This window comes from Zonotrichia albicollis, chromosome 10 (assembly GCF_047830755.1).
Source record: "Zonotrichia albicollis isolate bZonAlb1 chromosome 10, bZonAlb1.hap1, whole genome shotgun sequence".
Taxonomy (NCBI): domain Eukaryota; kingdom Metazoa; phylum Chordata; class Aves; order Passeriformes; family Passerellidae; genus Zonotrichia; species Zonotrichia albicollis.
In genome coordinates, this window is record NC_133828.1 from 22,487,826 (window position 1) to 22,515,081 (window position 27,256).

At 37.3% G+C, this 27,256-nt stretch overlaps 1 protein-coding gene across 6 annotated transcripts in view; it reads right to left on the reverse strand.

The window, feature by feature from the left end:
* Positions 1 to 27,256, reverse strand: part of NBEAL1 (neurobeachin like 1) — a 78,025-nt gene that overhangs the window by 11,055 nt on the left and 39,714 nt on the right. For 5 of the 6 annotated variants that reach the window (XM_014265038.3, XM_014265042.3, XM_014265037.3 and 2 more), the window contains 34 exons: positions 26,823 to 26,908; positions 26,419 to 26,508; positions 24,775 to 24,943; positions 23,661 to 23,794; positions 23,119 to 23,278; positions 22,920 to 23,022; positions 22,061 to 22,217; positions 21,415 to 21,573; positions 20,920 to 21,079; positions 20,554 to 20,642; positions 19,169 to 19,750; positions 18,420 to 18,595; positions 17,906 to 18,059; positions 16,568 to 16,696; positions 15,949 to 16,254; positions 15,689 to 15,838; positions 14,657 to 14,814; positions 14,070 to 14,194; positions 13,144 to 13,270; positions 11,912 to 12,060; positions 10,947 to 11,080; positions 10,147 to 10,248; positions 8,894 to 8,989; positions 8,663 to 8,787; positions 7,317 to 7,457; positions 7,092 to 7,222; positions 5,990 to 6,099; positions 5,312 to 5,429; positions 4,569 to 4,666; positions 4,165 to 4,281; positions 3,582 to 3,671; positions 2,329 to 2,438; positions 1,594 to 1,766; positions 1,060 to 1,154 (listed from right to left, as the gene is read on the reverse strand). In XM_014265038.3, the coding sequence (XP_014120513.2) occupies positions 1,060 to 1,154; positions 1,594 to 1,766; positions 2,329 to 2,438; positions 3,582 to 3,671; positions 4,165 to 4,281; positions 4,569 to 4,666; positions 5,312 to 5,429; positions 5,990 to 6,099; positions 7,092 to 7,222; positions 7,317 to 7,457; positions 8,663 to 8,787; positions 8,894 to 8,989; positions 10,147 to 10,248; positions 10,947 to 11,080; positions 11,912 to 12,060; positions 13,144 to 13,270; positions 14,070 to 14,194; positions 14,657 to 14,814; positions 15,689 to 15,838; positions 15,949 to 16,254; positions 16,568 to 16,696; positions 17,906 to 18,059; positions 18,420 to 18,595; positions 19,169 to 19,750; positions 20,554 to 20,642; positions 20,920 to 21,079; positions 21,415 to 21,573; positions 22,061 to 22,217; positions 22,920 to 23,022; positions 23,119 to 23,278; positions 23,661 to 23,794; positions 24,775 to 24,943; positions 26,419 to 26,508; positions 26,823 to 26,908 (5,003 nt within the window). The remainder of the gene's footprint in view (positions 1 to 1,059; positions 1,155 to 1,593; positions 1,767 to 2,328; positions 2,439 to 3,581; positions 3,672 to 4,164; positions 4,282 to 4,568; positions 4,667 to 5,311; positions 5,430 to 5,989; positions 6,100 to 7,091; positions 7,223 to 7,316; positions 7,458 to 8,662; positions 8,788 to 8,893; positions 8,990 to 10,146; positions 10,249 to 10,946; positions 11,081 to 11,911; positions 12,061 to 13,143; positions 13,271 to 14,069; positions 14,195 to 14,656; positions 14,815 to 15,688; positions 15,839 to 15,948; positions 16,255 to 16,567; positions 16,697 to 17,905; positions 18,060 to 18,419; positions 18,596 to 19,168; positions 19,751 to 20,553; positions 20,643 to 20,919; positions 21,080 to 21,414; positions 21,574 to 22,060; positions 22,218 to 22,919; positions 23,023 to 23,118; positions 23,279 to 23,660; positions 23,795 to 24,774; positions 24,944 to 26,418; positions 26,509 to 26,822; positions 26,909 to 27,256) is intronic. The other variant, XM_014265041.3, reaches the window with a different exon arrangement.

Consider the following 27,256-nt stretch of genomic DNA (forward strand, 5'->3'; position numbering starts at 1 on the left):
TTGCCAATCAGGCCCTGAAAGCCCGAAGCATGCAGGAATACAGAACAAGTATCAAAACACAGAAGGTGTCACTGCAGAGAAGACAAGTAGAATGGAAATGCCAGTATGCAGTCCACTGCTGCCACTTTGTAAAGACTAAGATATAAGTCTCACAAGAAACATTTACTATGCAAAAATAGCATTTACATATCTATTAATAAAAAATACATAAAAAATCTTCAGAAAAAGCACTTCTAAATAAAGATCATTTCCAGAGTGTGAGTTAACTCACAATGACAAGATAAACTAAAAATCTCCAACATTTATCCCCACTTGAACCAAAAAGCTACTCATATGAGCATTAAGGTCTTACTTTTTTTGACCATGCACTGTTACTACAAGAATTATAAATACTCCCACCATAAAGACAGCTTCCACAAAAGCACATGCAATTATTCATCATTCTACTGCTTTAATGTGCTGACTTCAGTTCCATAAGCACAAGGTGACTTGATGAAATCTACTGTCCAAAACATGACAGCTTCCTCCAGCAAATAATCCTACTTGTATATCTTAAATGCAGCAATCAGAAATCAGCATTGAAATGCATAATGACGGAAATCATGACTGAGTGTAAGTACACATGTGGATCACACAACTACATTCACTGTGTGAAAGCATGAGACCAGTACTGAAGAATTCTCAAATGCCAGTGCAAACACAGGAAACAGACAGTGTTGTCTTTGCTGTAGTTATAAACACCCACCACAGAGAAAAGCAGTGCTAAAATGCAACCACTAGGAGAGAAGAACTGCCCAGAAATGTAAAATTCTTATTTGCCTGCCCTGAAAATAATCTATGAAATCTTTAAGAGAGCCTCTAAAATAGTGCACTAAAATCAATTAGCTTAGTAATTTTACTCCCGTTGTCTTCTCTGAAGTACTATACATATCAGTTACTATATAGCTGAAGTGCATTATCTTCCCTACAAACCTGAAAAGAAATCAATAAAACATAGTAACAAAACAGAGGGAAAAACTACATCCAGGAACTGCTTCTGAGTATGCCTCAATAACCCACCTGGTGAACAATCTGCCATATCATACAGGTAGTATCTCTGGAGCCTGAAATTAAATGAATTCCACAGTGGTCTATTGCCAAGCAGGTCACAATATCTACATAAAGAAAAGAAGACAAAGTTGTCACATGGGTAATTAAGTCTAATTTCCCTCAGACTGACAATGTGGATACAATTTGTTACGCTGTATCCTGATTTGCAGTCAGCATGAAATACTCTACTGTGATAAGGGCTGGCGACATTATTAAACAATGACATCATCATACAGCCAAATGTACCCACTTTATACACATTCAGCTTTGCTACCTAAAAACAGCAGGCAAGCCTTATTTTGAAACTACATGAAAGCACCAGTTCAGTGACTGAAAAATCATGCTCAAGTATTTATGTATAATCCCAATTCAAGCATTCCTCTGCTTTCATGCTGCCATTCCTTTGCAGCTGCTACACTTGGGTGCCCAGGGGACGTGGCTATATTCTGGGACCACCAAATAACACACATAACCCTTTCCATTTCCCAACACAGAGTGACTGACCCATGTGCCTGATGTGCTGTCCCATCAGTTTGCCTTTGGTAAGGGATGTCACTCGGATGCTGTTGTCCCAGTGTCCGCCACTGAAGAGCAGCTTTGCGTCATGGGACACTGCGAACAGCTTGGAGGTGATCTCCAGCCCTGGGGCAAAGGGGCCACTCATGCTGCGCTGTGTTCTGCAGGCAAACGACAGCAGTTAGCAGCAACCTTGGTTCACATCCACCTACTTGGCACTTCCTCTGTCTTTAAACATCACTAATGAATTCCAACTAGAGAAGAAGCTACATCCATGGTAAAACTCGCACAGCCAGCAGTGACTGGAAGCAAGGTTTCATCTTATTTTTTTTTCAGCCTTTTACACAATTGGATAACTCATGTCCCTACTAAGCATTATAACATTAAAGATAAAAAAGAATTTTCTAAAACCAAAAAATCCAAATATGCCTATGGATTACTACAGCATAAGAATGTATGAAGACTATCTCAGATTACACAATGAGTTTTTGTGATTGATAATTAGAAAAAATTAGAAGTAGCTCTAAGAATGAAGCCTGAAATACCACTTACATAACTGTACTAGAATGATATTATAGATTAGAGGTAATATTGCTGAATACCAGAAGATGCATTCTTTGGTGAAAACCCAGACAGTGAAAACAGTATTTTCACTGATTTTCAACAATTATTGTATTTCCTTTTAAATGCATTCATCTGTACCCCCCCTCAAAATTTGCTTACTTGGGATTTGTCACTGTTGTATCTTTGATGAATGTAAAATAGTTGGAAATATTTTTGTCATAAGGCAGCCAACCATGAGTTCCAATAACACAGTTCAGACTTGTTGTTACCTAAAAAAGTTTAATGAAAAAGTTGATGAAACCCAGAGGTTTGCTTTCTGCTTGCCTCAATGCTAATGGAGCTTGCATAAAAGTCCAGCAGAGGCTTCTTGAAAACCTACCACAAAGGAAAAAGCACAGGCACCTCTCCCTGAACACATAAATCAGTAAAAAAAATCCCACTAAGATGAGTTAATCCACATGTGGTACACAGAACCATATTAGAATAGTACATGCTCTACATAGGTCAGAGAAGTTGGGGTAGGAAGGATGGGAGGAGACAAACACTAAAAACCCCAGTCAACCAACCCCTCTCAAATATTCAATTACAAATCAGTCATTTAGTTTAATCTGCTGTTTCTTCTCTTCTCTGAATACTAACTGTTAATAGTAAACATATTAACACAAGAAGTTTAACAAACATTGTACTACAGTTTCATTTCTGAGGAAGTAACAAAGGAATCTAAATATTCAAGGTTACTTTGATTAGATAGTTATGAAAAACACAAGGAGAATTTTAGATGTGCTCAAATAACCTATGAATGTAGCACAATTAAGCCAAGACAATAACTTTGACATACAAAATAGGAATATTGGAATATTCTTTCCTGCAAAACAGGGGTATTAATGCATTGGGGCCAGTGTCTAGGCCATATATACAGATGCTGATACAAAACCACTGTTCTGCTTTCATGATTTGGTATCTGCCACAGTACAAGAATGTGTGTTAGTGCAAGAGCTAGTGTTAGAAACAGTGCAGGCCTTTGGAATGTGCATGCACCAGACATGGTATAGCTTAACATACGGGTTGGAAAGCAATGACACTGACACCATTAATAACTCAATGCTGTAATTTAAATCTGGGCTGCATTGCATTAGCAAATTGGTTGTTGCAGGGAAGTTGATCAAGTGTCAACTTACAATATGCCTCACTATAATTTACAGTCATATCTCATCAGCTCTTAAATGCCATTCAACAAATCAGCCTGGCTTCTCCTTGGAAGATAAATATTTAACTTAAATGACAGTTGCTTCAGGTTAAAGGAACACATTTGAAGAGGAACAGTTAAGAAATATTTCTCTACAAGCTGCATAAAAAAATACAGCCATTTGACTATCTGTAGTTTAAGAACAGTATTGACACATGCAACTCACCAAGATCTCTGGGCTTCCCTGAGAAATAAAGGAGCGTGACTGATTCCTGGGGACAACAGCTTTGACAATGGGCACACCGTCACTAATTCCCTAAGAGAAAGGACATGGGTTTGATCTGATTATATCCAAAAGCTAAAGGATAAATCTAGAACCTGTAAAGAGTAAGAGGCAAAGCTCTGGAATCAGTGTCAGACCTGTAGAGCACCCTAAGGCACTGGCCCACACCCATTCAGTTTGTGCAGGTAAGCTTCATCACCAACACTGCAAATGAAACCCTGACCCCAATCAGGGAATTTAACTACCAAGTTCAGTGATTCCTCCTCACACACCACCAGTGAGGCTTGCAGCTTTCTTGGTGTGGTGGCTAGTTTAATACTCAACACCCACACAAGCAGCCAGCAGATTATGGGATTCAACATCTAGGAAGCCAACTTAAAAGACAGAGCTCATTCAATACACATTGCATTGTAAAATATTCTTTCTAAATAGGAAGCAAGTTTATTTTCATCCAGGTTGAGACCTTTTGTTCCAAGTACATCAAATTTCAGGTTAGACTTCAAACAATTTCAAGTAACACATCTACCTCTATGAAGAATGACTTCAGCTCAGTGAGGTGTTGGAAGAGATTCAGAGTAGAGGTATCACTTTTAGTTAGTCTTTGTACTACCTCTTCTGCTGACAGCCTTTGTGGATGGGGCTCCTAGGAGGCAATATTTGAAGGAGTAACAAATTAGACTAGTTTATCAATTTGTTCAATGCACATGAGATACTCAGACTCTTAATGGGAAAACAGTCTTAAAAACCTAATATCCCTTCTTGAAGTAAATTTATTTATTTTGAAAATGGATTCTTTAGTAATGTGACAAAGATTTAATGTTGCTAAAATTACAAACCATTACCTTAAAAAACACTTTTTTCCAGAAGCCTCTGTAACTCAGTTGTATTTAACCACAAAGGTCCGTTTGAGAGGGAGCAAAAGAACAGTACCTTTAACAGCTGACAGGGAGTTTGCCCAAAATTGTTTATCATCCCTTCTAAAGCCTTCCTTTCTTTCTCATCTGTTAAAGCATCCAAATCCACAGCCCCTGGATCATAATCAGAATGATGAAGAACAGGAAAAAAACAAGAGAACACAATCCAAACAACTTATTAGGAATCAATATGGTCAACTTAATTTACTTGCAGCATTATGACCTTTACCCCCAGAAAAGCCCCAGACAATGCCTCCATTTAAAACACAATTTGAAAACTCCACTCCGCATGTGGAATTTTAAGTGTATCTGTCAGAGCGAGAATTGCAGGCCTTTGTCTTATCAAATGAATTTAATTTACCTCATTGCAAGCAACAAGTATCACACAAAAATCACCCAAAATTTAGCTTTGAAATTAACAGATTAAATGTATCTCTAATATTAATTGCTTTCAATCAATGTGCCTGAACTCTAAACCACAAGAAACCTCCTCCCACATATGCATTTAAGCAAGTAAATACGTAGCAAGAAAAGTCAGTAACTTTTAGGAAAAAAAGACAAAAAATCGTAACAGCTCTCCTTTTAAAAAACTATACTTTTTTTCTGATGACACATTACAAGGTTTGCTGCCATATTTCATCTATAAATCTGCTGCCTTACCATATGCTACTGAATGGTACACTCACAAATCAAGTGTGCACTGTCTAATAATGAAAACTCACAAGGCTGATGACAATGACAAGAGAACATGCTTTGTACCTTCGTAAGTACAATAATAGAACACATTAAGCGCCTCCACTGCAGCTGGTCCCCTCTGCTTGTAGCCAAAAATCAAGTCTATCCATTCATGAAGATGAGCAGAAACATACTCAGATTCCTAGAAGGAAAAAAATGCTCTTGTAAGAATAAGAGAAAAACTGCTCCCTCTTGAAGTTTTTATTATTCTCTATGGAAAAGATTCAATTTCTAAATTAAGAGTATCCACAAATTAGGTATTTAGCAATATACAGGGCAGAGGGATAAGAATCTTGTGTGCTATGGGCAGTAACTGCCAGGTAAGAGGGAAAATCAATACAGTGACACAAAAGGTATGCACTTTTGAAATGCACCTGTGCAAGGGAAGGTAACCTGCCACCAGACAGAGTCATCTTTAAATAGCAAAGGAAGCCTACTCACCTACCTCTGCATTTTATCTCCTAGGACAGCAAATGCCCAAATCATTAGTGCCCAAAATGCCCAAGAGATTAAATGCTCTTTTCAGCATTTTATCAACGTGCACAGAGCTTTTAACTGGAAGTTCTAATGCCATTTGTAATGTCAAATGTAACCCCAACTGTAGTTTGAATGCCATCCCACTTGTTTTACATTTAAGCCATAGTAACAATCTGCAAGTGCACTTCCTTTATGATTATGTTACACAAACAAACAGCATCTTACCAGAGCCTTCCTGTGTTTGTAAATAAAGTCTTCTGGGGAGTGGGCCCACTTAGGCAGAACAACATCGTTTACCACCTCTTTGGACATTTGAAGCTGGCCTAAGTTAAAACCTGGTGAATAAGTCAGAAAAAAGTTTCAGAGTTGCTACAAAATATTTCAAGTACCTTGATTTCTCAATAAAGATTAAAAATCATTTTCTCAGTGCAACAGAAGGATATTGAAAAGTGATTAATGTAAATCCCTAATAACTCTACCACTGACATAGGAGGCTAAGTTCTGTTCTGCGTGTTTATGATTTTAAATGATAATGGATAACAATCCAAAACATCTAATTGATTTTGAAGCTAAGTCCCAACCACAGAAGTAGTATTAATCTTTTACACATCTATCTGTAAACATACCTGCATTTGCTTTGCAGGATTAAGAGTCCAAAACACTTCAATAAGGTAATTCATAAGAAGAGAGTTACTTAGAAGTTCAAATGGTTGTACAATCAAGGCTCTTAAGAAGTCTGAAATTTCACCAGCTATCATTAAAACAACTCTACACACTTAAATTACTTGAAAGTGTGACTTGGGAGTTCTCATTTTTTCTAATTTAGAACTCCAGTAGATTGTAGCAGCAAAACATACAAATCCATTTTCAAATTGTGTAAAGACAGAGAATCAAATCACTAAACAATAAATATGAATTTAAAAAGGAGTCTAATGTCAGAATGCAGGATACTGTCTTTTTAATCAGCATTATAATAATTATAATTAATATCTTTTAACTTTTTCTATGTATTTAATCAGTACTAACTATTACTAACTTTTTCAAACATCCCAGTGAGCATCTCTGACACTCTCCATTGGGTAAACAACACTATTTTTAGCCATCCTTAAGCCCATAGCCTGAATTTTAAACTATGTTCAGGCTGCTGCTTAACACAACTGGCATCTTCACTGAACAGTTTAAGCCAGCATCATGATTAATGTCTACAATCACAGAATAAGGTTTAAATAGTTAAGTGTTCCTCAGCATTCACAAATGGCTGTAACAATTCTTTTCTGAAGAATACAGAAACAGTTTCCTGTGAGAATATTCTTAGCAATCAGCTTACCATTCTGATTCTCCAGGAACTCTGGAAAGTAGAAGAACTCTGGGATAAGTTCTTTGACATCATTGGGGTTGTCCATGAGTGCCTGCCAGGTAGCAGGAATAGAGTGGAACTGTCTGTCAGCACAGTCAAATCTGCAGATCATAAAATCCAGGTTAGACTCAGACAATTCCCTCAGTAAAATGCCAAGGAAGAAGCAGGAGGGGGCTGCCTATCTGCCCAGCATACCTGCCACTCTGAAGCTGGATATGGAGTGTTGTGAAAGGCTCCACCCGAATGAGGTAATGCATGACACCAGCAGCATTTGAGTAGTGTGTCCCATAGTGAAACTTGTCAATCATCCCAAGAGGATCCTCAAAATTCTCATATCTGACAAAAGAAATCTTTATAAATACAACTGAGCATTATGGTTGATTTACATGTGGATTATGCTTATTCAAGGTAAAGATTCGAAAGAAATTAACACAGCAGCCTATGAGAGGAAAAATACATTGAGTGCCATCAAACATGAAGATTCCAAATCTTACTTAGAAAGTCTCTAAGAAATAGGCTGCAGAAAGATAAAAGTGTGCACCAGATGAAGCCTTTGCATGCCTGTTATACTCTTCCCTAGGCATTTGCTATCAGCTGTCAGAAACCAGACAAAGGGCACACAAGACTGATGACTTTATATAACAAACCAACACACCCCCCACAACTAAAATGAATATTTACTAGTGAATAGACTTGTTATGGCTTCCTGCAAGATTTAGGAAATGTGTTTGACTGTGCAGGATGCAGGAGAGAGATCTTTTTCACACTCATGCCCATTTCCTTTTCTACTGGCAAACTCACTCTACCGTGCCACCATCTGGCTGATACATTCCTCAGCCTCACAAGGCTGGTGAGAGAAATTCTAGTTGAACATACTTCTAGAGAACACACCTCATTACAATCAGGATAGAACCTAGTAATCCAAAGGAAATTCTCCATGTTCCAAGTTTTCAGAAGATTTTGGAAGACACCTGGCTGCAGTCTGGTAAGACAGCACACTCACTCTCCAGACTAGCAAACAAGGGGAAAACCACTACACTGCTGTGTGGGTGTAAGTACCTGTCATTGGTACCTACAGAGGACTTGCTGAAAGTCACTTGAGACCTATTTTATTTTGAAGATAATAATCTATGCTTGAAAAAAAGAGGACGCACAGATTTAGGCTCAATGCTACCTCTTAGGCAGCTCAACTCAGCAGTATGATTTCACATTCCCTATCTTGTAGCAGATATGGGACACATTATGTCTTTTCAAGCCATTAAATTGTTTCTACAATCTTTCAGTTTTTCATCTCCACAGCTGAGAAACAGCTGAAAATTTATAACAGTAAGTTTTGTCCTTTCACTGGCATACAACTGAGTGCTATATAATATAGTCTGAATGCAGCAGGAGCAACCAACCAATCACATTTGCAAGTGCATCTGTTATGTCATAAAACCAGCTTCAAAAATTTCACTGTCACTATTTTATTTTTAAAATGTGCTATTAGCCTGGAGGTTCAGAAAAGGCAAAAAAATATAACCAAGTGTTCAAATACATACTTCTCTTTGACAGTCTTAGCATTCTTCTCATTAACCACACCTATAGGTTTGGACAGGTCCCTAAATACTGCAGGATTATTCAGGTCCAGTTCTTCTGAGGTGTAATCTCGTAAAATCCAGGGAAACTAAAGAAAAGTAAGTCAAATATCAGATAGAGATTAAAAATACATCTTTCAAACCAGAAGAAACACATATCTTTGGCAAAAACTTAAAAATTAACTTTTTAATTACCACAGGATATTGAGCAAGGTCATTGTAAGTTCGTCCAGCCATAGTGTTTAGCTGAATAAGGTAGTCAAAGTTGGATATTTCTCTATTCACCCATTTCTGAAAGACAAAGAAAGACTAAATGGAATTCACTATATCAAAGATATATTTATTGCAAATTACACATCTTTTCAGTATCCATATGCCAGAGGATAGCACTGGCAAGTGAAAAGCACAAGATCACAAAAATTGTATGCAAGTCCAGATTCAATTTCTCATAATGAAGTTTATTTTCCCTTTGATTCAGTGATTGTGCTATCTATATTTCATTGAAATCAGGTCCTGATTGGTGACAGTACTGTTTCAAATACAGAGCAGCAGACAATTAGCAACCTTGCTAAAAAGGAAAAGAAAAATAGGAAGTAAGAAAAACAAAAAGAAGGTAAGTACACAGATACTGATAAAAAGGAGAAGAGAACTTTGAAATTGATCTGAGTGCTAAGATCAAGATTTATTTATACATTATTCTCCCACTGGTTAACAGTACAGGTTAACAATTTGTAAACCAAATTGGCTGTGCACCTTTGTTTGCTCCATTATTATGTTCTAAACCAAAGAACAGACAGAGCTGTGTTCAGAAGGGCTCAGTATTTGTCTGTAGAGTAATGGAGATGTGCCATGACAGAGGATATTTTTTCTGTGTAAATATATAACTCAATAGTTTTTATTGTCAGGAAAACAAAGAACAATCAATGTATTTCCAATATCTTAAACTTATTTGTAAAGCCACCTCCCTCAGAGAAAACAATTTTGGCATAAAGAGATGGAAGATAGAAATACATTTACTATATTTAAAAAATTATCTGTGTTTTTGGTTATACGGACATTACAACATTTTCCTTTTTTACCAATATTACTAATTCCTACTTAATCTTCATGTGAGTTTTGTTGAAAGCTCCATCATGAAAAGATAGCAGGGAAAATTATTCATACATCCAGTGAAAGAAGTTTCAAAACAGCACTCAAGATCATAGACTAAAACCAGAAGCCAATCTGCCACGTCTTATGTTCATGTTAAAATGGCTGTCAATCACATCAGCAGAGCTGGCTATAATAATTTACCTGACTGTAAACACAAACCAAACCATCCCAAAATTATGCACGTGGAAGTTCAGGGGCCAGGCTGAGGGTAGAAATTGGCAGCTGCCATCTAAACACTGAGGGTGTCCTTCAAAAAGCAGAGGAACTCTTTAGACCATTGAGCTGAGGTCTCGTACCTGCATCAAACCCGATGCTTTGAAAAGCTCCTGGGGAGATCTGGTCCCAGAAATGTTTGGAGAGCGCAGCGACAGTATCCGACTGTACACTTTGTTCCGTACCTGTCAGAAACAGCACTGATAAAACAGTATTCTGGAGATTGAAGCTGACAATCAAGCAATTTGTCTCCTAATTACAATATGAAACAATTACGACACAGTTACACTTTCAAGTACTTCGATCTCCTGCTGTTTAAAATGTTTGGACACGGATGGATGTGACATCCTTCACATCACAAGCAAACCACACAACATTTTCTAAGAGCTGATCTACTAGTACACTGACCTACCAGTATGTAACTCACCCTAAGTTCTGAAATTTATCATAGTTCCTCATAAAAAGGATCACTGATATTACCCACAGGGGGAAAAGTTCACTACTCTTTAACCACTGAATATCAATGATTTCTAACGTTGTACTTAAAAATAAAGTCTCCTTTCATTTGTAATTAATTTGTTCAATCTTTAAAAAGATGGGCTTCAGGACATTTAGATTACTACTGATGTGATTTTAGTTAAAAAATCATTTTGTATAACAGAGAGAGAGAAAGGAAAAAGGAGAATCTTGTTGTATCTTTTCACAATTAATCAATTTCTAGGTGCCAGCCTGCAGTGTAGTTTTCCATGATGACTATGTAAAGCAAACAGTTTGCTATTAGTGTTACGGGATTAAGAAAGGCACCAGACTCAAATTCAATCACTGATCTTAAACCTAACCTTGTGCTTCTTACATGAATCCATGACATTTAGGAAAGCCATACCTCCTTATTGAAGTTGAGGAAGTAGTTGGTTTGATCCGTAAGGAAGATCTCCAAAGCTGACCTCCTCAGGTTGTACCGACGCAAATGGATCTCTCGAATTTGAGAAAGGTGCCATTTGAAATCAAAACCTACCCCTAGGAGGAACACTCTGTTTACTGAGTTGGAATATACACAAAAAAAGCCCTTTTCATGCAGACACAATGCAGAACCAGCTTCAATCACCTCAGAGTTATTCCTGGAAAAGGAAAGTCTTGTAGCTGATGTGATTAACCATTTTGCTAGGAAAATACTAACTTCAGATATTGTTGTGCTGAAAGAAATGAAGCAAGAAACACCTGATGGAATGTAGAATACATTTGCTTTCTGATTAAAGACGTATTATAAATGTATTCTGTTGACAAAAAGTATGAACCAACCCCTTTGCTTTCTTAAACAGGCTCAAACAAAGGCTGAATGTTTCGGTATACTGATTTGGAAAATTTTACTATTATTTGTCCAACATTTCACTTCAGTGTTTTCATAGCCAGCTGTGTATATTCTATTAAAGTTCCCTAAATTAATATGCATGATTAATGCTTACATACTACTGCTTTTTAATCAATGAATGAGTACAACATTATTTGTTGTAGAAAGAGAACAGAGAGGTGCCATTTACAAAGCAAATTAGAGGTAGTAACTTTTTTTTAGTCAGCAGGTTTTTTAGTAAGGTTTAGCAGGTTTTTTTTATTTTTAAGAAATATTAAGAATAGTTAATCAATTTACCAGCTCAGAAATTACAGTTCCAGATTCTTGATTCTGAAGGGATCAGTCAGCCACTAACCATCAAGTGCAATATTCATTTTAAGTACAGACCAACAACTTGTCTCTTTACAATTACTCTGACACTCGTTTTCAAAACAAACTCAGCCTACGAAAAGCAGTATGCTGAACTACACTGAAAACAAAGAGATATTGGTCATGCTTACCTTCCTCTTTCTCAATGCTGCCATCAAAGAAATAGATGTGCTGGGTAGTGACCTCCAGCCTGCCCGGTATCACGTCAATTACTGTAATGAGTTCACAGTCTTCAGACAATATTAGCTTTTCTTTCTGACTTTCCTCATCCTTCTCATCCCTGCAAAAACACCACTAAGTGTTACAGGGTTGGGTAGATTATACTGTTGCTTAGATCCTTGGTAAAAGCACAGTTCAGAAAATAATCAAATTTAAATGGCATTAAAAGTGCAGCATAAACAATTCTATAAAGTTGCTTTTATCAGCAGTCATGGGTGTTTCACACTAGACCACAAACAGCATTTCACAGCATCACTCTTCAGTCTTGATGTTTTGGTCTTGGGCACAGTGGACTTGACTTCATGTCAAGTACAAAAACATCAGGATGCATTTCCCTACTTTATTTAATTGTTGGGGGCTTAAGCTCTCTGGCCCAGAGCAGAGCTGAGTTCCAGTTCATGTGACTGAAGTTATCTCCAGGGTTATTTTGTTATAATCTACAGCAAGCATTTAATAACCTTTAAACTACAAAATGTATCAGTACCACTCAGAGTGCCAACTATCTACTGGACTTAACAGCACAAACACAGATGCACGCACAAGGTGACATGTCCAATTACTGAAGCACTTGCTATCCTCCCTCAACTCCCCTTTCCCTGCTCTCTCTCTCCTGCCCTTTTTTTGGTTGCAGTCACACAAGTGACCTGAAGGAAGCACAGCCTTCCCTCTGGAATGCTGTTAAACACAAGGCACTCTCCAGCACTAAATGCCAACCACACAAATGTTCATGTTATGCAGCTGACAATGGAGTGAATGACACGGCAACTATGGACAAGAGGCAGTTCCAGTCTGGTCCATGTCCTCACACAGCAGATTGCCTCCTGAGAATTACAGCCAATAGACACAGCAGGAAAGCATTAACAATTCCATAGCTTCAGCCCACCTGTGAGCAGTGAATCACTAATGGATTCTCAAACATCTGCTCTGCCTCCTTTTCCCTGGGGCTTTTCTTGTCTTAGTGGTAACAAGGATAAATCCAACAGTCCAACAGTAACTTTCCTGATCAAAACTGCCCTGGATTGAATTGTTAAGGCCAGACAAAGAAAGAGGGAAACTCTGGATGCTATTCAACTCCCAAAGTTGTTTCTTGTTCCCTATCCCTAGCACAGAAACAAATTATAATTGTTTATCCTGTTCTACTTACAAATTGGAACTGGCTGTTGTGTCTTCTTCTGGTAGTTCCAGCACATCATCTTCCAAGTCACTCACTTTCACCTGCTTCACCACCTCCAGAAGCAGAGACTCACTGGAGGGCTGTGTCTGGTGCACACCTAGCATAAACAGACATAACAGCTCGTAACTTTTTCTGCTACAATGCTTTTGGAAATCTAACCTACTAGACTGTCTTCTACAGTTGAATTTTGGTTGTAGCCAAGTAAGAAGCAAGCAGGTTTCTTATATATTTTTGTGGTTCAGCAGAACACTACAAACAGTCCTTGAGCTACATTGAAAATTATGACAACAAAAATTTAACTTGAATTCTGATGTGTACACTTACAATAAAATATTTTGCAATGTTTTTCCAGACATTGCTAAAGCATGCAGATTTAATAGAAATGCACTGTATCTGTTTTTTAGTTATGTGGGTTTTGTGGTTTTTTTTTTGCTTGAGCCTTGATATCCAATACATCAAACTTAACAGTTACACCCCTAACAACTGTTTGGCACACTTCTGAAGCAAAGCACTTCCAATCTACACATTTTAGCCAAAAATTGTAAAAGACTTTGAACAAACACTGCTTACTGGGATCTTTTTGTGTATATTTTGAAGAAATAATCTCATACAAGAAAGTTGTATGACTTCTTATTTTAAAACAAAGGAGTTGACTTTTATTTATTGCTCAACAAAACCCCACATTTCAATGAACCAGGGCAAAAGAATTCTACTCAGTAGGAAAATGTTGTTTAAGGTCAAAGAATCACTCTCATAATATAGATTTTACTACAGATGAAATAAAGAAAAATCAAGATTTAAGTATATAAGCATATACTGCTTATTAAACACAAAGAGGAAAGTGAGTATCTTTCTTTGGCAAGAACTCAAGTGAGATAGCAAATACAACTTTATACCTAAATTATCTCTCAGGTCACTAGCATCCTGATGAGAGTTGAAGTTGTAATTCTGCACTAGTTTTAGTCTCATACGTGAAAAATTTTCCACATTTGAAAGTTTCCAGTGAACAGGACGCTGTTTCCTAGGAAAACAAGAAAATTCATTAAAAAATCTGAATAAAGACCTACAGGAAAGAACTGATTACAAAAGAGTGCATATTTAGAAAAATACTGGTCATTAACTTGCACATTGTAAAAAATAAAATATTAAAATGCAGTTTATTGCTTTTGTTTCACATTGCAGTGCTGACCATTACTCCTTATTTTGTAAACAGTATTTATTTTCATAGGATTAGCAAGGTTGGAAGAGATGCTCAAGAGCATTAAGTCCAACTGACAAACTACCATCACTGCAATCACCCCAAAATTACTTTCTAATAAGAACATTTCCTGGCACGACTGGAGGCATTTCCCCTTGTCCTGTCACTCAAGACTGTACACCTCAAGCACGATGACTGCAGTCAGTCTGACCTGGTTTTAACCACACGAAACGGTGAGCAAATCCCTTTTAAGAATGATACCCAGTTTAGGAAGCCCAGTCTCACCTTTCAGCCCAAGGCCCACGCTCAGAGAACAGGTACAGCTGGGCTGCTCTCCACTGCCTCAGCGTGGCTGTGTGCTGGCTGCTCAGCTGTTTGAGCATGCTGTTGTAGCGCAGGTTCTCCTGCCGAGCCTTCCTGCTGAACGGCTCCACAAAGTGCTCCTGAAACACCAGTGCAAACAGATCCAGCACTCAGTTACCTCTGACCTTGGAAAACAGCTTCCCAAGAATTCTCAGAAAACAAGTAGTGGAAAAAGTTTAGCGATAAAACATTCTGAAATTTAAAGGTAATAAAATATTTAGGAGAGAAATTTTTAAAAGCTTAGACCTAGAAGAAACAGTGCCAGACTTTAAAGATGTGAAGAAAGCATTATCAATGCTGAATCCACCATAAAGTAATTTTTCATCATCAGAAAAGCAGTCTAGGATTTTTCCTAAATTCTGGCATTCTTGAATGTGACTTGCATTGTATTTTTCCTTCAGCTATTTGAATAAAATAGACCTACAAGTTTTGTTATTAAAAAAGCAAAGAGATATGTAACTTCACTATGGTATTGCCTGTAATTACCTGTTAACTCTAATGCTAAAACTCAATCTGGACCTTATACAGGAAAGCAATTTTTCCACATTAAATAAGAACTGTTCACTGCTGTAAATGCTTTAACTGTATTGAAATAGGGTTTAAAAAAATAACCCAAAAACCAGCTCATAATGGAAATCAGGTTTTAATAATTCAAAACACAAATCAAAGAGGATGCAGCTTAAGGGTGAGCACATCTCTACCTTACAGATGAAAAGGAAGGCCTACTGTACTGAAATCACTTTGATTGCATGTAAGACTGTTAATAGACAGAGTAGAATTAGTAAGTATATCCTAGAAGGGCATATAGTTCCACTGCCCATCAAATCTTAATTAAATTAACCTGTTTACAGTTACTTCAACTGGATCATCCTGAAATTCATTTTCTCCATCTTTTAGAAGGCAGCTCTCAAGAAAGTTCGTTTAAGAGAACCTCACACTCACTGAAAACCTTACCTGAAATTTAAGCTTACTTTCTCCTCTTTCCCGGTCTCGCTTGTGCATGTTCACCATAAAAGCTTCATAACAATCTTTCCAATAAAGTGCCATTTGCTCATTATCATGTCTGAATGAATTCTCTTCATATTGCTTCATATTTGGAATAATCTGGTTCCATCAAAACAAAATAAAAAGTACCATGTGATTTCTGAATGGGTTCCTCTGCTTTCATGGCTGAAAAGAGGGAGGAAATGATACAGAAAGAATTTACTACTTACATATTTGTCAATATAAACTTGCCACTCATCAGATCTGCAGTATTCTTGAAAGTCCTCAAAGAAAGATGGGCTGCCATTGGTAGGAGGCAGTGAAGGAAGGTGCAGGTTCATAAAGAGAAGTTCATAAACCTTGGATACCAATGTCCGAACAAGAGGAATCAAAAATGAGTATGTTTCTGTCTTCTCTTCAATTGACCTACTCAAAATGCCTTCCAACTTCCCCAGGAGGTAGCATGCCTCAGGCTGGCTCTCAATTACTTTGGTCTGAAGGAGGGTGTTTAGCTTGGCTGCTGCCATAGCACAGACCTACAAAAACAAACAGCACAAAATGAATGTGATCTTCCTTGAGCACCCATCTTTTTCCTGCCACTCCTGCCTGCATATTCCCATCCTCAAACAGAAGCCCTCTACCTCTTCCTTGTGCTCCACAGGTACACACTGACAGGACTGTAGAGCAAACCTGCAAAAGCTAAGAGCCAATAAAACATCTTCCCAAGAGAAGGATGAGGGACTGCCACAGGTCTGCTCACTGGTGTGAGCAGCTCGCCCAAAAACCACAACATTTACATCAAATGTGCCCTTAAAACTCAAGTACCACTTGCAAGAATTTGCAACAAACCTGTAAGTTGTCTTGTGCAATAAATCCAAGGAGGAGCTGGACTTGCACCTGTGAAAGCCTAATTGCTTCTAGGCCAGCAGAGTACCAGACTGACAGACTATCCATCAGAGTCACTAGTTCTTCCAACAGCTATTACAGAAACCAAAAATTGGCATAACATTAAAATAAATAAAATAAACTGGAATAAAAGTAACAATAACTACTTTAGCTGGAGACACAATAATTTCAAAGAGCTAAAGAAGAGGCTGTGTTCACATTTGTAACTTAACCAAACCCAGAAAATCATCAGAGAACACTGCAGTTAAACCAGTAATTTAAAGAAATTCCTGACAACAAAAATCTACCTAGCCCAGTACATTAAATCAAGTATTTCCCCAAAATAAAGTGCATATATATGTGTGTGTGTGTGTGTGTGTGTGTGTGTGTGTGTGTACAGGGAGTGAGAGTATATATATGCTTATTGCTTTTCCTATAAATTAACTCCAGTAAATGCCATATCCCTAGAAAATTTAGAAGACCCCACTTTAGGAGGCACTTCTTTCTGTCAGTATTTAGACAGCAAAAGTGACACAAGCCTTGTGAAAGGTGGGTATTCCCAAGGCAAATGGCATATTTCACTATCCAGATGTGGTTGTTTAAAATACACCTTGACACACTCCCTAACACAGCATAGGAATTACTGTGTTAATGACTCTTGACATTTTACTTTTTTCTTAAAGAAAGTAGTCTTACAAAATATTTTTAAGGATTTCCAGAGAAATAATTATGGTTTCCATATAATCTCTCTTTTTTTGCTTAGAAAAACTGAAAAGCAATGACAACTCATACTGTGAAGGAAGCATGACCAGTGCCAGAGATTGCATAAATGTTGAGATAAATTATATCTGCTGAAACTCCAATATGGGTCAAAACCCAGAAGTGACATTTCTCAACTTGCAACCAAGAGCAGAGTTTTGGCTGGTCCTTCATTCAGGATGCTCAGAGAGTCATAAATGCTGATAAACAGGGCAAACAGTGCAAAATCTGCTTAGGCTACAACTGCTGCTATTCCATTAGTTTTTACATTTTCTAAATATTTCTCCAGCCTGAAGAAACCTGGATTCTCAGTAAAGAGTACTACTTACATGCCTACTTACTTTGCAAAATTTACTATATTCCCTGTGGTAAATACTCACATTTTTTATTCATGAAGGGGCACTCTAATCCATTCTACTATAAATCCTTACTCTGTAATATCTGTGGTTTAATATGACTAGAAGGGTGACAGTATCCAAACCAACAACTTTCTTGTTATCATTTCAGCCCATATACAGTACTTCCATTATGCAGTTACTGTACCTTTTCTGTCCATAAATTTGAATTAATTAGTCCTTCTGCCTGCAGGAAACCTTGTACAATTAGCAAGAGCTTGAAGGCATTTTCAGCATGTGTAGGGAGAGCTTTTGAATCTCTGTTATCAGTGACTGACCATTCTAACATCTTCTCCAGCAAGCTGCATGGAAAACAAAATCCCCAAGTAAGTATTACATGTTCTGAGTGTAAGTGGCTTTAAAAAAATCCAATTAAGTATTTAAATGAATCTCTTAGTCTGCAGTTACATAACTGCCATCTTCTTGATAAGCCAATGAGATAAAAGCGATTGAGAGACTCATGAAAACAGTGATAGTTTTAAAACCTTCTGGCCTCAAGACCCACCTCTTAAACAGGTCCAGAAATATATTTCTGTATATGTGAAATATGTGAAGAGACAGCAGAGAAAAGTACATCTTGTTGGGGACCACCCACCCCTCCCCAGCTTCACTCATGCCCCTCACTTCTGTTTATCCTCAGAAGGGATGAACTGTACACTCACTTGAGTTTTATTTCATCAGAAGGCCGCAGCAACTCGTTAGACATGCCCAGTTTGGTGAGAGCAGAGAACACCTGTCCTCTCTCAATCCAAGCATCATCATCAGATTTTTCAATACCTTTCCACATTATACACAGTAGGATGTCTGTGAGTAACTGTATGAGCTCATTATCACTCCCCTAAAAAAGAAGTGAAATATTTAAAGCCCTTCTAGTATAGAAAACCTTCAAAACATTTCTTATTCATCACAGCCCTTATATTTTCATGCTGCAACATTTGAAACTCTGCAGTCTTCAACAGGATTCTAAAGTCCAATTGAAAAGCTCAGGAAAGCACAAATATAAGAGACTGTAGCTTGCTTGTATGATGTAAAACAAGCTGCCTTTTAGCCACCCTTGATTTTTTCACAGCAAGTCTGCTGTATACCTTCTCTGGATGATAAAGGATGTTTAAATATAGAGGGAGTAGAGTTTGCAGGGATTTTTTGTGGCTTCTTGTAGTTGGGAGGTTGGCATTATTTGCTTTTTTGTTCTTTTTTTTTTTTAAACACCAAAGCTACCCCAAGTGGACACTCAAAAAAGAAGACACATTACAAAAGGAAGTACTCCTATTCACTATAAAAGAGCCATTTTGTTCACTTTCCTGTTGGATGATAGGAGGGACAAAAAAAAGTAATAATGATTCATTAGGGAGATTGAAAGAACAAAATGAAATTTCCAACAGTGGGAGAAACCAGTCCCATAATTACTTACTCCTTGGTTTTCAAAGAGAGAAAGCTCAGCAGCAAAGCACACATCATTTGTAACACCCAGCTCTCTGTCAGGCTGCCCAGAGAAGGGCTTTGTGCTCTCTGTGGGTGAGGGAGTGCTGGGCTGGCTGTCTGTCATCTGATTCCCAACATCAGCCAGTTCATAAGAGTCAACACTGGACAAATCCAAACTCAAATGTGAAGGATTACTGTGCCACAGCCCTTCCCGGCCCTGTGAACCGAAAGACATCTCTGCTGTGGATGCATCCTCCAGTGGCATAACAGAGAAATGGGCAGGGGCATCCAGGGATTTGTTGTCTTCTAAACTCCACTGATCAAAGAGACCATTAACTGATGCAAAGCTGCCAGGTTTATCTCTCTCTGTTTTATCAGCTTGATGTTTCTGTAGCTCTTCAGTAGGAGGCTTTCTATCCTCTTCCCTGGAGGAATCAGTCCTGTTCTCCTTAAAGCCAAGCCGGACATCTGAGTTTTCCTTCAGGAACAGTCTAACCAAAGTGTCCTGCCAGCCCAGCTGCTGAGAGATCTGTTGTGCTGCATCCAATTGGGAATGCAAAAGGTGCAAAATCTAAGGAATAGAAGATATCCCATATCTACACATTAATTTTAGCTTGTAACTGCATCCATCTGACTTTTCAATTAAACATTTTACAATCTTTAAATTTCTTTACTTTTCTTACAACCTTATATAAAGAGTCATAATCAGCTAATAATAAGCAAACCAGCCACAAAATATATTTTTCTCATTAAAAAAATATTGTTGATAAAAAAAGAAAAAAACGTAAAAAATTCTCAAGAGAAATGCTATTAAACCATATTGATAAGTTGCCATATTTCAGCAACTCGTCTGCAACAATTCCTCCAAAAGCCAGTTATCTCAATAAATAATCCCATTCCCCCATAGTCCAAAAAAAATCTCTAACAGAAAATATGCTTGATTAGGAACTATTAATAAAATTACAGTATTAATAGCTTATTGATAGCATACATTATAGTTTCACTTCTTCATTTTGGGAAACCTTAACAGACTATATGATGTCTCACAGCTACCATTCAGTACTAATTCCAGTGACAGAAGCTTTGAGAAAACTCAGTAATTCAAGGAGCCCACTACCTCAAAACTGTAGAAAATACAAGCTATTTGAGAACCATGATAGAGGCTTCACTTTTTGTTTTGGCTTTTTAAAGTACTTGAGTACACAAAATACAACAGTAAGTGACAGATGGGTCTAATTTTTAAAATAAATCATTGCTAAAAAAACCAGTAACAACAAATACTGCCACTGTGTTTTAAAGAAATAATTTAGTTATTACACTGTACAGCTCATTGGCTTGAAGGACAGTACTCCAGTTCTAAAGAAGACAACTAACCTTTCTACAGATAATCACTCTCATGTTTATATCTGATCTATGAGCCAGATACACTACAGCTAGGAGATCTTTATAATTCACAGCAGGATCTGTAGGGAAGAAAGAAAAAAGCCACCATAAGCAATATCACACAAGAGAATGTAACAAATAAATATTTATAAATTGCCTTGGAAGTTATGACTGCATCCAAGGATAGTAAAAGGAATAAACTTCAGGGAACTAAGAAAATGTCAGCTGAGACTAATGGGAACTTGGAACAGAACAGCTCTACAAGCAACACCTCAGGCTCTCCTCAACAAAAACCAGGGATGCTGCCCTCTGAGCAGCAGAAGAGTACTAATGTCAGATAGAGCCCTTGCCAATTACCTGCATAGAGGACTTGGTTAAGCAGGTTTTTAATAAGAGAAACAGTAACATGGGATTCATTCAGAAGGAGTCCCAGCCCAGAGTACCCCACTTCTCTGAGCCTCATCCGGTGCTTGCTCCGCTCATAAACTTTGGTACATTTCAGCATCTCTTCCACAATCTGTAAGGAAAAGGAGACACAAATGCAAATTGAGCACAGAAAAGCATCATTATCTCTCAAACTTGTGTATATTATAACATGCTGGTCCATAATTTTTAAAGTTTATTTGATAAACTAACTAAAACAACATGGAGAGATTTTTAAAGATCCCAACACTTTATTTTAAGAGAATACATTCCTTTGTGACAATGCCATCTAGCTAACATAAGAGAAAAGAAAAAAGCAAACTTGGATGATCAGTATCTTTGTAATTACATACACTTCTGCCAGACCAAAGGAAAACACAAATTTATGCTCAATTGATTAATTTAGGAACATATCATTCAATTAATTACCTTGAACACAAGTTCTCTAAGCCTGTCAGAGTATCTTTGATGCAATAACAGAGCATAAAGAATATCAGCATTCCCTGGTTCAAAGAGCAATAAAAAAAGCTGGTCTGGAGTTGGACTGGAATGAAGTAGGCTGAAGAGAACATCCAGAATTCCGCAGAGCTACAAAATGAAGACAAGAAAATTAATACCCAGTTCATTTAGATTTCATGCCTTGTTTTAGGAAAATTTTCTTGGTTTTTAAGTTTTACCTTTGCTGGTAATAGACATTCTGTGGCTCAGTATTAGTGCCTTTAAACAACTTGTAATACATTTTCTTCTCTCTATAGAATACCTTATCTCATTAAGCACGGACACAAAGCAAGAACAAGTGCTGCTGATGCCATAAAATAGAAACTATGTCATCCCAACTCCAGGTAGGTTGAAAATCAATTCATTTGGTTTTGTAAAGTAAGATAACTTTTCTAATGGCAAATCCTTATCTTACCTACATCTAAACAGAACCACACATCAGCTAATATTTTGCTTGTGGTCATTTTCTTCTTTGTTCACCCTTCTTTTAAGTACACAAGGCACGATTTTCTAAATGCCAAGATGCCAAACCAAATCATGTCCAGTTTAAACTGTTAATTTATGCCATGTTGCATACCTGCTCCTCATCACTGGTGGCAGCTATGTATCCTACAATGCTCTGAATTTCTTCATGTGTTCCACCTTTGCTCAGGAAATATTTGATTAGTCCATACAGGGACGTCCGTATTGTCCTCAGGTCATCAGGAGCCAAATCACCATCTTTACAGCCAGTCCTGCTTGCCAACAGACCAAAAAGACAACCTGAGGAAGCTCTTCTTGGCTCATTAATAGCAATTTGATGGTGCCAGTTTGGTAATTTTTCATCTACCCAGGCATCGTGCACAAGCGTTCAATTTTTACTGAACTCAAGCAACTGAACAGCAATAATCAGATCAGAATTTGCATGTGTATCAAAGCCCTGAAAATGCAGACTTGTACTGATCTGAATGTAGGTCAGCATTGCAGGTTCCCACCTCCCACAGGAAACAGCAAAGTCTCTTGTCAATCTTCCTCAAACACATAATTATATTCATAAGCAGATAAAAATCATCAGCACTGAAAGGTTAAAATTTTAAATTTCTAAAGAAGTCTTACTTCAAAATTCTACAAGCATTTAAAAAAACTTAAAATGCTAAACTTTTTATAACAGTAATGATCTATGACTTAATTTGCATTGTTTAACTACAATTTTGTAGTTTTAATTACTTCAACAGGCACTCCTAGTGTCACTGACAAACTTTACATAATCTTAGCATAAAAATTCAAAGCAAGGCAAAGTAGTAAATCAAATGGGAAAAAAAATTAATGCAATTTTGTAAACAAAATCAACCAACAAAATCCAACCTGCGGTTTTTTTTATTCATTTTAGAATGATGGCAGAAAACTCCAAGAGCCACACAAAATAAATGAGGAGTCAGAAGTACTAAAACTCATACCCATAATAAATCCTGAGTGTGTCTAGAAGAAACTGCACACCATACTTCTTTCTGAAGAGCCTTCTACTGTCCTTGATGATTGTAGAAAGATACTGTATATGTCCTACAACATAAAGGTTTCTTTTAGAACCAAGGTTAAGATTTGTGTCATGTGAAGAGTCCTGTGCCTTCACACAGCTGCCTGAGGCCAAGAGCTCACCAATTCTGAAGGGAAAGTCACCACTGTTCCAGATGCTGAAGTCAAAAAGCAAGTGGTGATACATCTGTTGCAAAAGCTGCATGTTCTTTTCTACTGAGACTTGTTCTATCAGCAACTGTACAGCCATCAGGACATTCACATCCATTAAGATGCTTGGCACCTTGCAAAATAACAACAGGTGTCAGCACTCAAAATACTGAATGTCCTAATAAAATTTTATTTTAAAAAATGGAAGTTTAAGTTTCTTTTATCTTCTACAGCAATGTCTGCTCCATTAAAGCAATAAAATAAACACAAAAGTATTTGAATAACCAAACAACACAATGTCTATATCAAAAAACCACAACATTACAGAAAATGAAACATTGTATTTCACTTTGCAGATAAATACAAACTTCTCACACCTTTTTGCTTTTAGAAACACAAGAAATAAAATTCTTACTAAGGAGGCCTTTATGGACTGTGGCAATCTGGCTATGCTTCAAAATCAGAACCTCATCCACAAAATTCATTACTAAATGATGTTTCTCAAGTTTGCTCACCTTCTGTAACAACGCTCCTAGGGTGGCAACTCCATGGGAGTGAATGAGATTTTCTTGATTAACGTGATGTCCCTGAATAAAGTGTTTTATCATCAAGATGAAAGTTGCAACTATGTTCTTCTCCAGACGTGCTTCTGCAGAACAGAACAACAGTAGCTAAATCTTATGGTTTATTATTGGATCACTGCATAAAAATAGAGGGGAAAAAATAAAATCAACTATTTATATTCCTCACTACTTCCTGAACTTCTCAGCTCCTGTTCCTCAGCTGTAGCCTGTCTTTAGATTTTTTCCTGTGCAGAATCACAGCCATTCCATGCCTCTCCAGAGCAAAGTGATCTCAGTCCTGACTTCAGTTGCTTCATCCATGACTGTAGGTTACAAACTTCTTTGTTACAATCTTTTGCGAATGCTGTTATTTTCCCTCTGTAGCGGCAAACTGACACTTCCTAGCCATTGTATGCAAAAAATCAGAGACAGAGAAGACCTATTTTTTTCATTCTTCTCCATCATTTCATCTGTGTAAAAGAGTAGCGTTCTGCCTTGCAAGGTCAGCTTTCTCAGTGGTTTTTGTTAAGGTCAAAGTTAATTCTCAATATTAGCAAAGCTTTAAAAAAATCTATTCTTAAACATATGACTATGTGTGGAAGAGACAGGAGCCTGAATATTTCATTAAGAAAATATAAGTTTGGCTAAAGGCTAAATAGTGCAGTTCTGATGCTGCTGTCCCCACATGCCTGTGTGACCCAGCTCTCAAGCTGTAGGAAAGCTTCTCCTGTCAATATCAGTAAGTTTTACATCAAACAATTTCTCAAAATAATCAGAATAGAAATTAAAACAATGTCATACCTTGGCACCTCTAACACTAAATCATGAAAAGAAAAATAATGCTATTAAATATATCAATACTTGAAATATGTTATATTATTTTTTATATAGTGCTGAACTCCTGGTATTCAGTATCCATGTCAGGTATCTAGAAACAGAAAGAGCCTTTCAGCTTTACACAGATGCTCTGGAAAGTTCAGCACATAATAAACAGACTTCTGTCATTCAAAAAAGGACTTGTAAAATCAAGCTCAAAAATTAGGTCACTTCAGCTTCACTTTCCTACCTGATGCCTTTGGGGATGAAAAGACCACCCAGTCCCCCTCTACAGGAGTTACAAGTTCTGGAGGCAGAGCTTCTCCTTCAGACTTCTCAGGCATCTGTGCACCAAGAAAGCTGATCTGCTCCAGCAATGGAAACAGCACATTCATCCCACCAACACAGTTGATCATATCCTGAATCAAGAGAAAAGGCAGGATAAACATCACCATAAATAAAATCCCTTCCATTATAACAAAAATTTACTCTGCATACAAGAGTACTCACAAACCAATCAGAATGTCTCACAGGCCACGTACACATGGGCCATCCTGTCAGCTTTTGTTTTGAAAGTACATTTTGTACATTTCCTTCCTCCTCCCCCCATATAAACACTGAAACTGAAGGACACAAAATCTGCTAAATATATTTAAAAATCAGAAAAAACATCTCTCTGATTTCTAAGTTACTTGCTGCAAGCAGCAAGAGAAGACTATAAGATTATACACATCTCTGTTTAATCATCTTCGTGCAACATTTCGACTTCAGGCAATTAAATAATATAATTTTTTTTAATAACTCTACACATGCATCAATTCTAAGCCTCTCCTTAAAATTCAAGTCTCCTAAGTCCCCTTTTTTCCCTTTCTTCTCACAAGTGGAGATAGCACAAGACAGTCCCGGAGGTGTGTAAGGACAGACTTTGATTTAGCACTTAGTGCCACACTCTGGTTAACAAGATGGTGTTTGGTCACAGGTTGAACTTGATGACCTCAGAGGATGTTTCCAATTTAATTGATTCTGGATTCTGTTGCTCAAACAATGCTTCTTGTGGTAAGGTATAATATATTCCAAACACAAGATTTCTAGAAGTGATTCACAACCACTTCAAATCATTTCAAAATCAGGGTTTTAGCAAGCTAGTCAGAGACACCCACTCATTTCCCCAGCTTGGTCCAGAGACAAATACTGTGGAGCCCATTAATGGGCAAAGAGAACAAATCAAAGTATTAGAACTATTCACATCATAGCAAATTAACTAACGAGTGTCTGAATTTTCTTAACATTAGTGTCAGCAAGTGGTTGTAGAGATATGCACAGTGGATATATACAGTGAGATACATGCACACTGGGTATGTAGTGTGCAGCACCAACAATATTTCCTTATTAATCAGTTTGCCAGTACAGTCAATTGTTCACTGTTTTTGGAAAAAAGGCAGATCTTATTTATAGTGCATACATTTTCCTCAAGATCAATAAACGTGGTATTCTATTGACAAGTCCCAAGTGTTAACCAAACCCTAGCAATCTTCATCTAACTCAAAGTTTATGACAAAGAAAACCATGACAGAATTCCCTAGAGATGGCAAAATGCTCTTGATACACAGCATGCATTCAACATTATTATGAAGAATTGTCAGCTACCACAAAATATCTTCATGTACTGTGACAGTAAAAGCAGTGGCACTCATAAGTTCTCAATAAATGTAATGTAAAGGCAACACTACTCCACCTACAGCATTAGCCCATGAATTCTCAGTATAAAAACACGGTCTATCTGTTAAATATAATTTGCATTATGATAATAACTTCCAGCATTCCAAAAGTTAGATGAACACACATAGCCACTGTCAGTTTTACATCAGGTTCTGCCTCTTTACAACACATTTACCTTGATGTCCCAATTCACTACTTTGTTTCCAGTTAGTCTTCCATGTAAAAGATTCGCAGACAGGTCAAGGCAAATTGGATTTCTGCAGGCCTGTTAAACAAATAAAGAAGACATGATGTCATCAAGCATCTACAGATGCTTGAACACAAGGTTTTCTGCCAATGTGTTGATATTAAAGTATTTAAACAATATGAAACCCTTAGAATATAACATGTGCCATTTTAGACTTGACATTCTCTATTGTACAAGACAATTCCATCCTTTTGCCAAACTCACTATGTCTGCACAAGACTACAGTTTAAGAAAGCTCTCACTGCTCCTTATCTTCCCATAAAAGCCACAGTGCAAACACTGAAAGCAATGCACACTGTGTAGTCAAACAGAAATTATGTCCTGTTTCATACCTTTGGTGTATAATGAAGCAGCACCTTACTGGGGAGGTCTGCTACTTCAGCTTCTTGAGACTTCCATGGAGTTAAACAGTTTGGACCTATTAAAAAAAGGTATATAAAATCATATAACATATTTTAAGAGTCCAGAGGTTAATAATGTTGCCCTTTACAAATGTTATAATACCAAACATGTTGGAAGAACAAATGGGACAGTCTGAACAGTATCTATTTCAAACATGCTTCGAAGTAGAGTTTCTATGACTTAAATCATTCGTTCCAGAGGGTATGCTTAAAAAAGAACACATTCTACATGAAATGCTAAACTGCACAAAGAAGAGGTGTTTTTATACCTTCAAGCAGCTCCATGTTTGTCTGTACAAACACCTATCTCATATTTGTCACTAATCTCTGTCATCAAGCCTAAACGCCCACAAAATTAGCAAGCT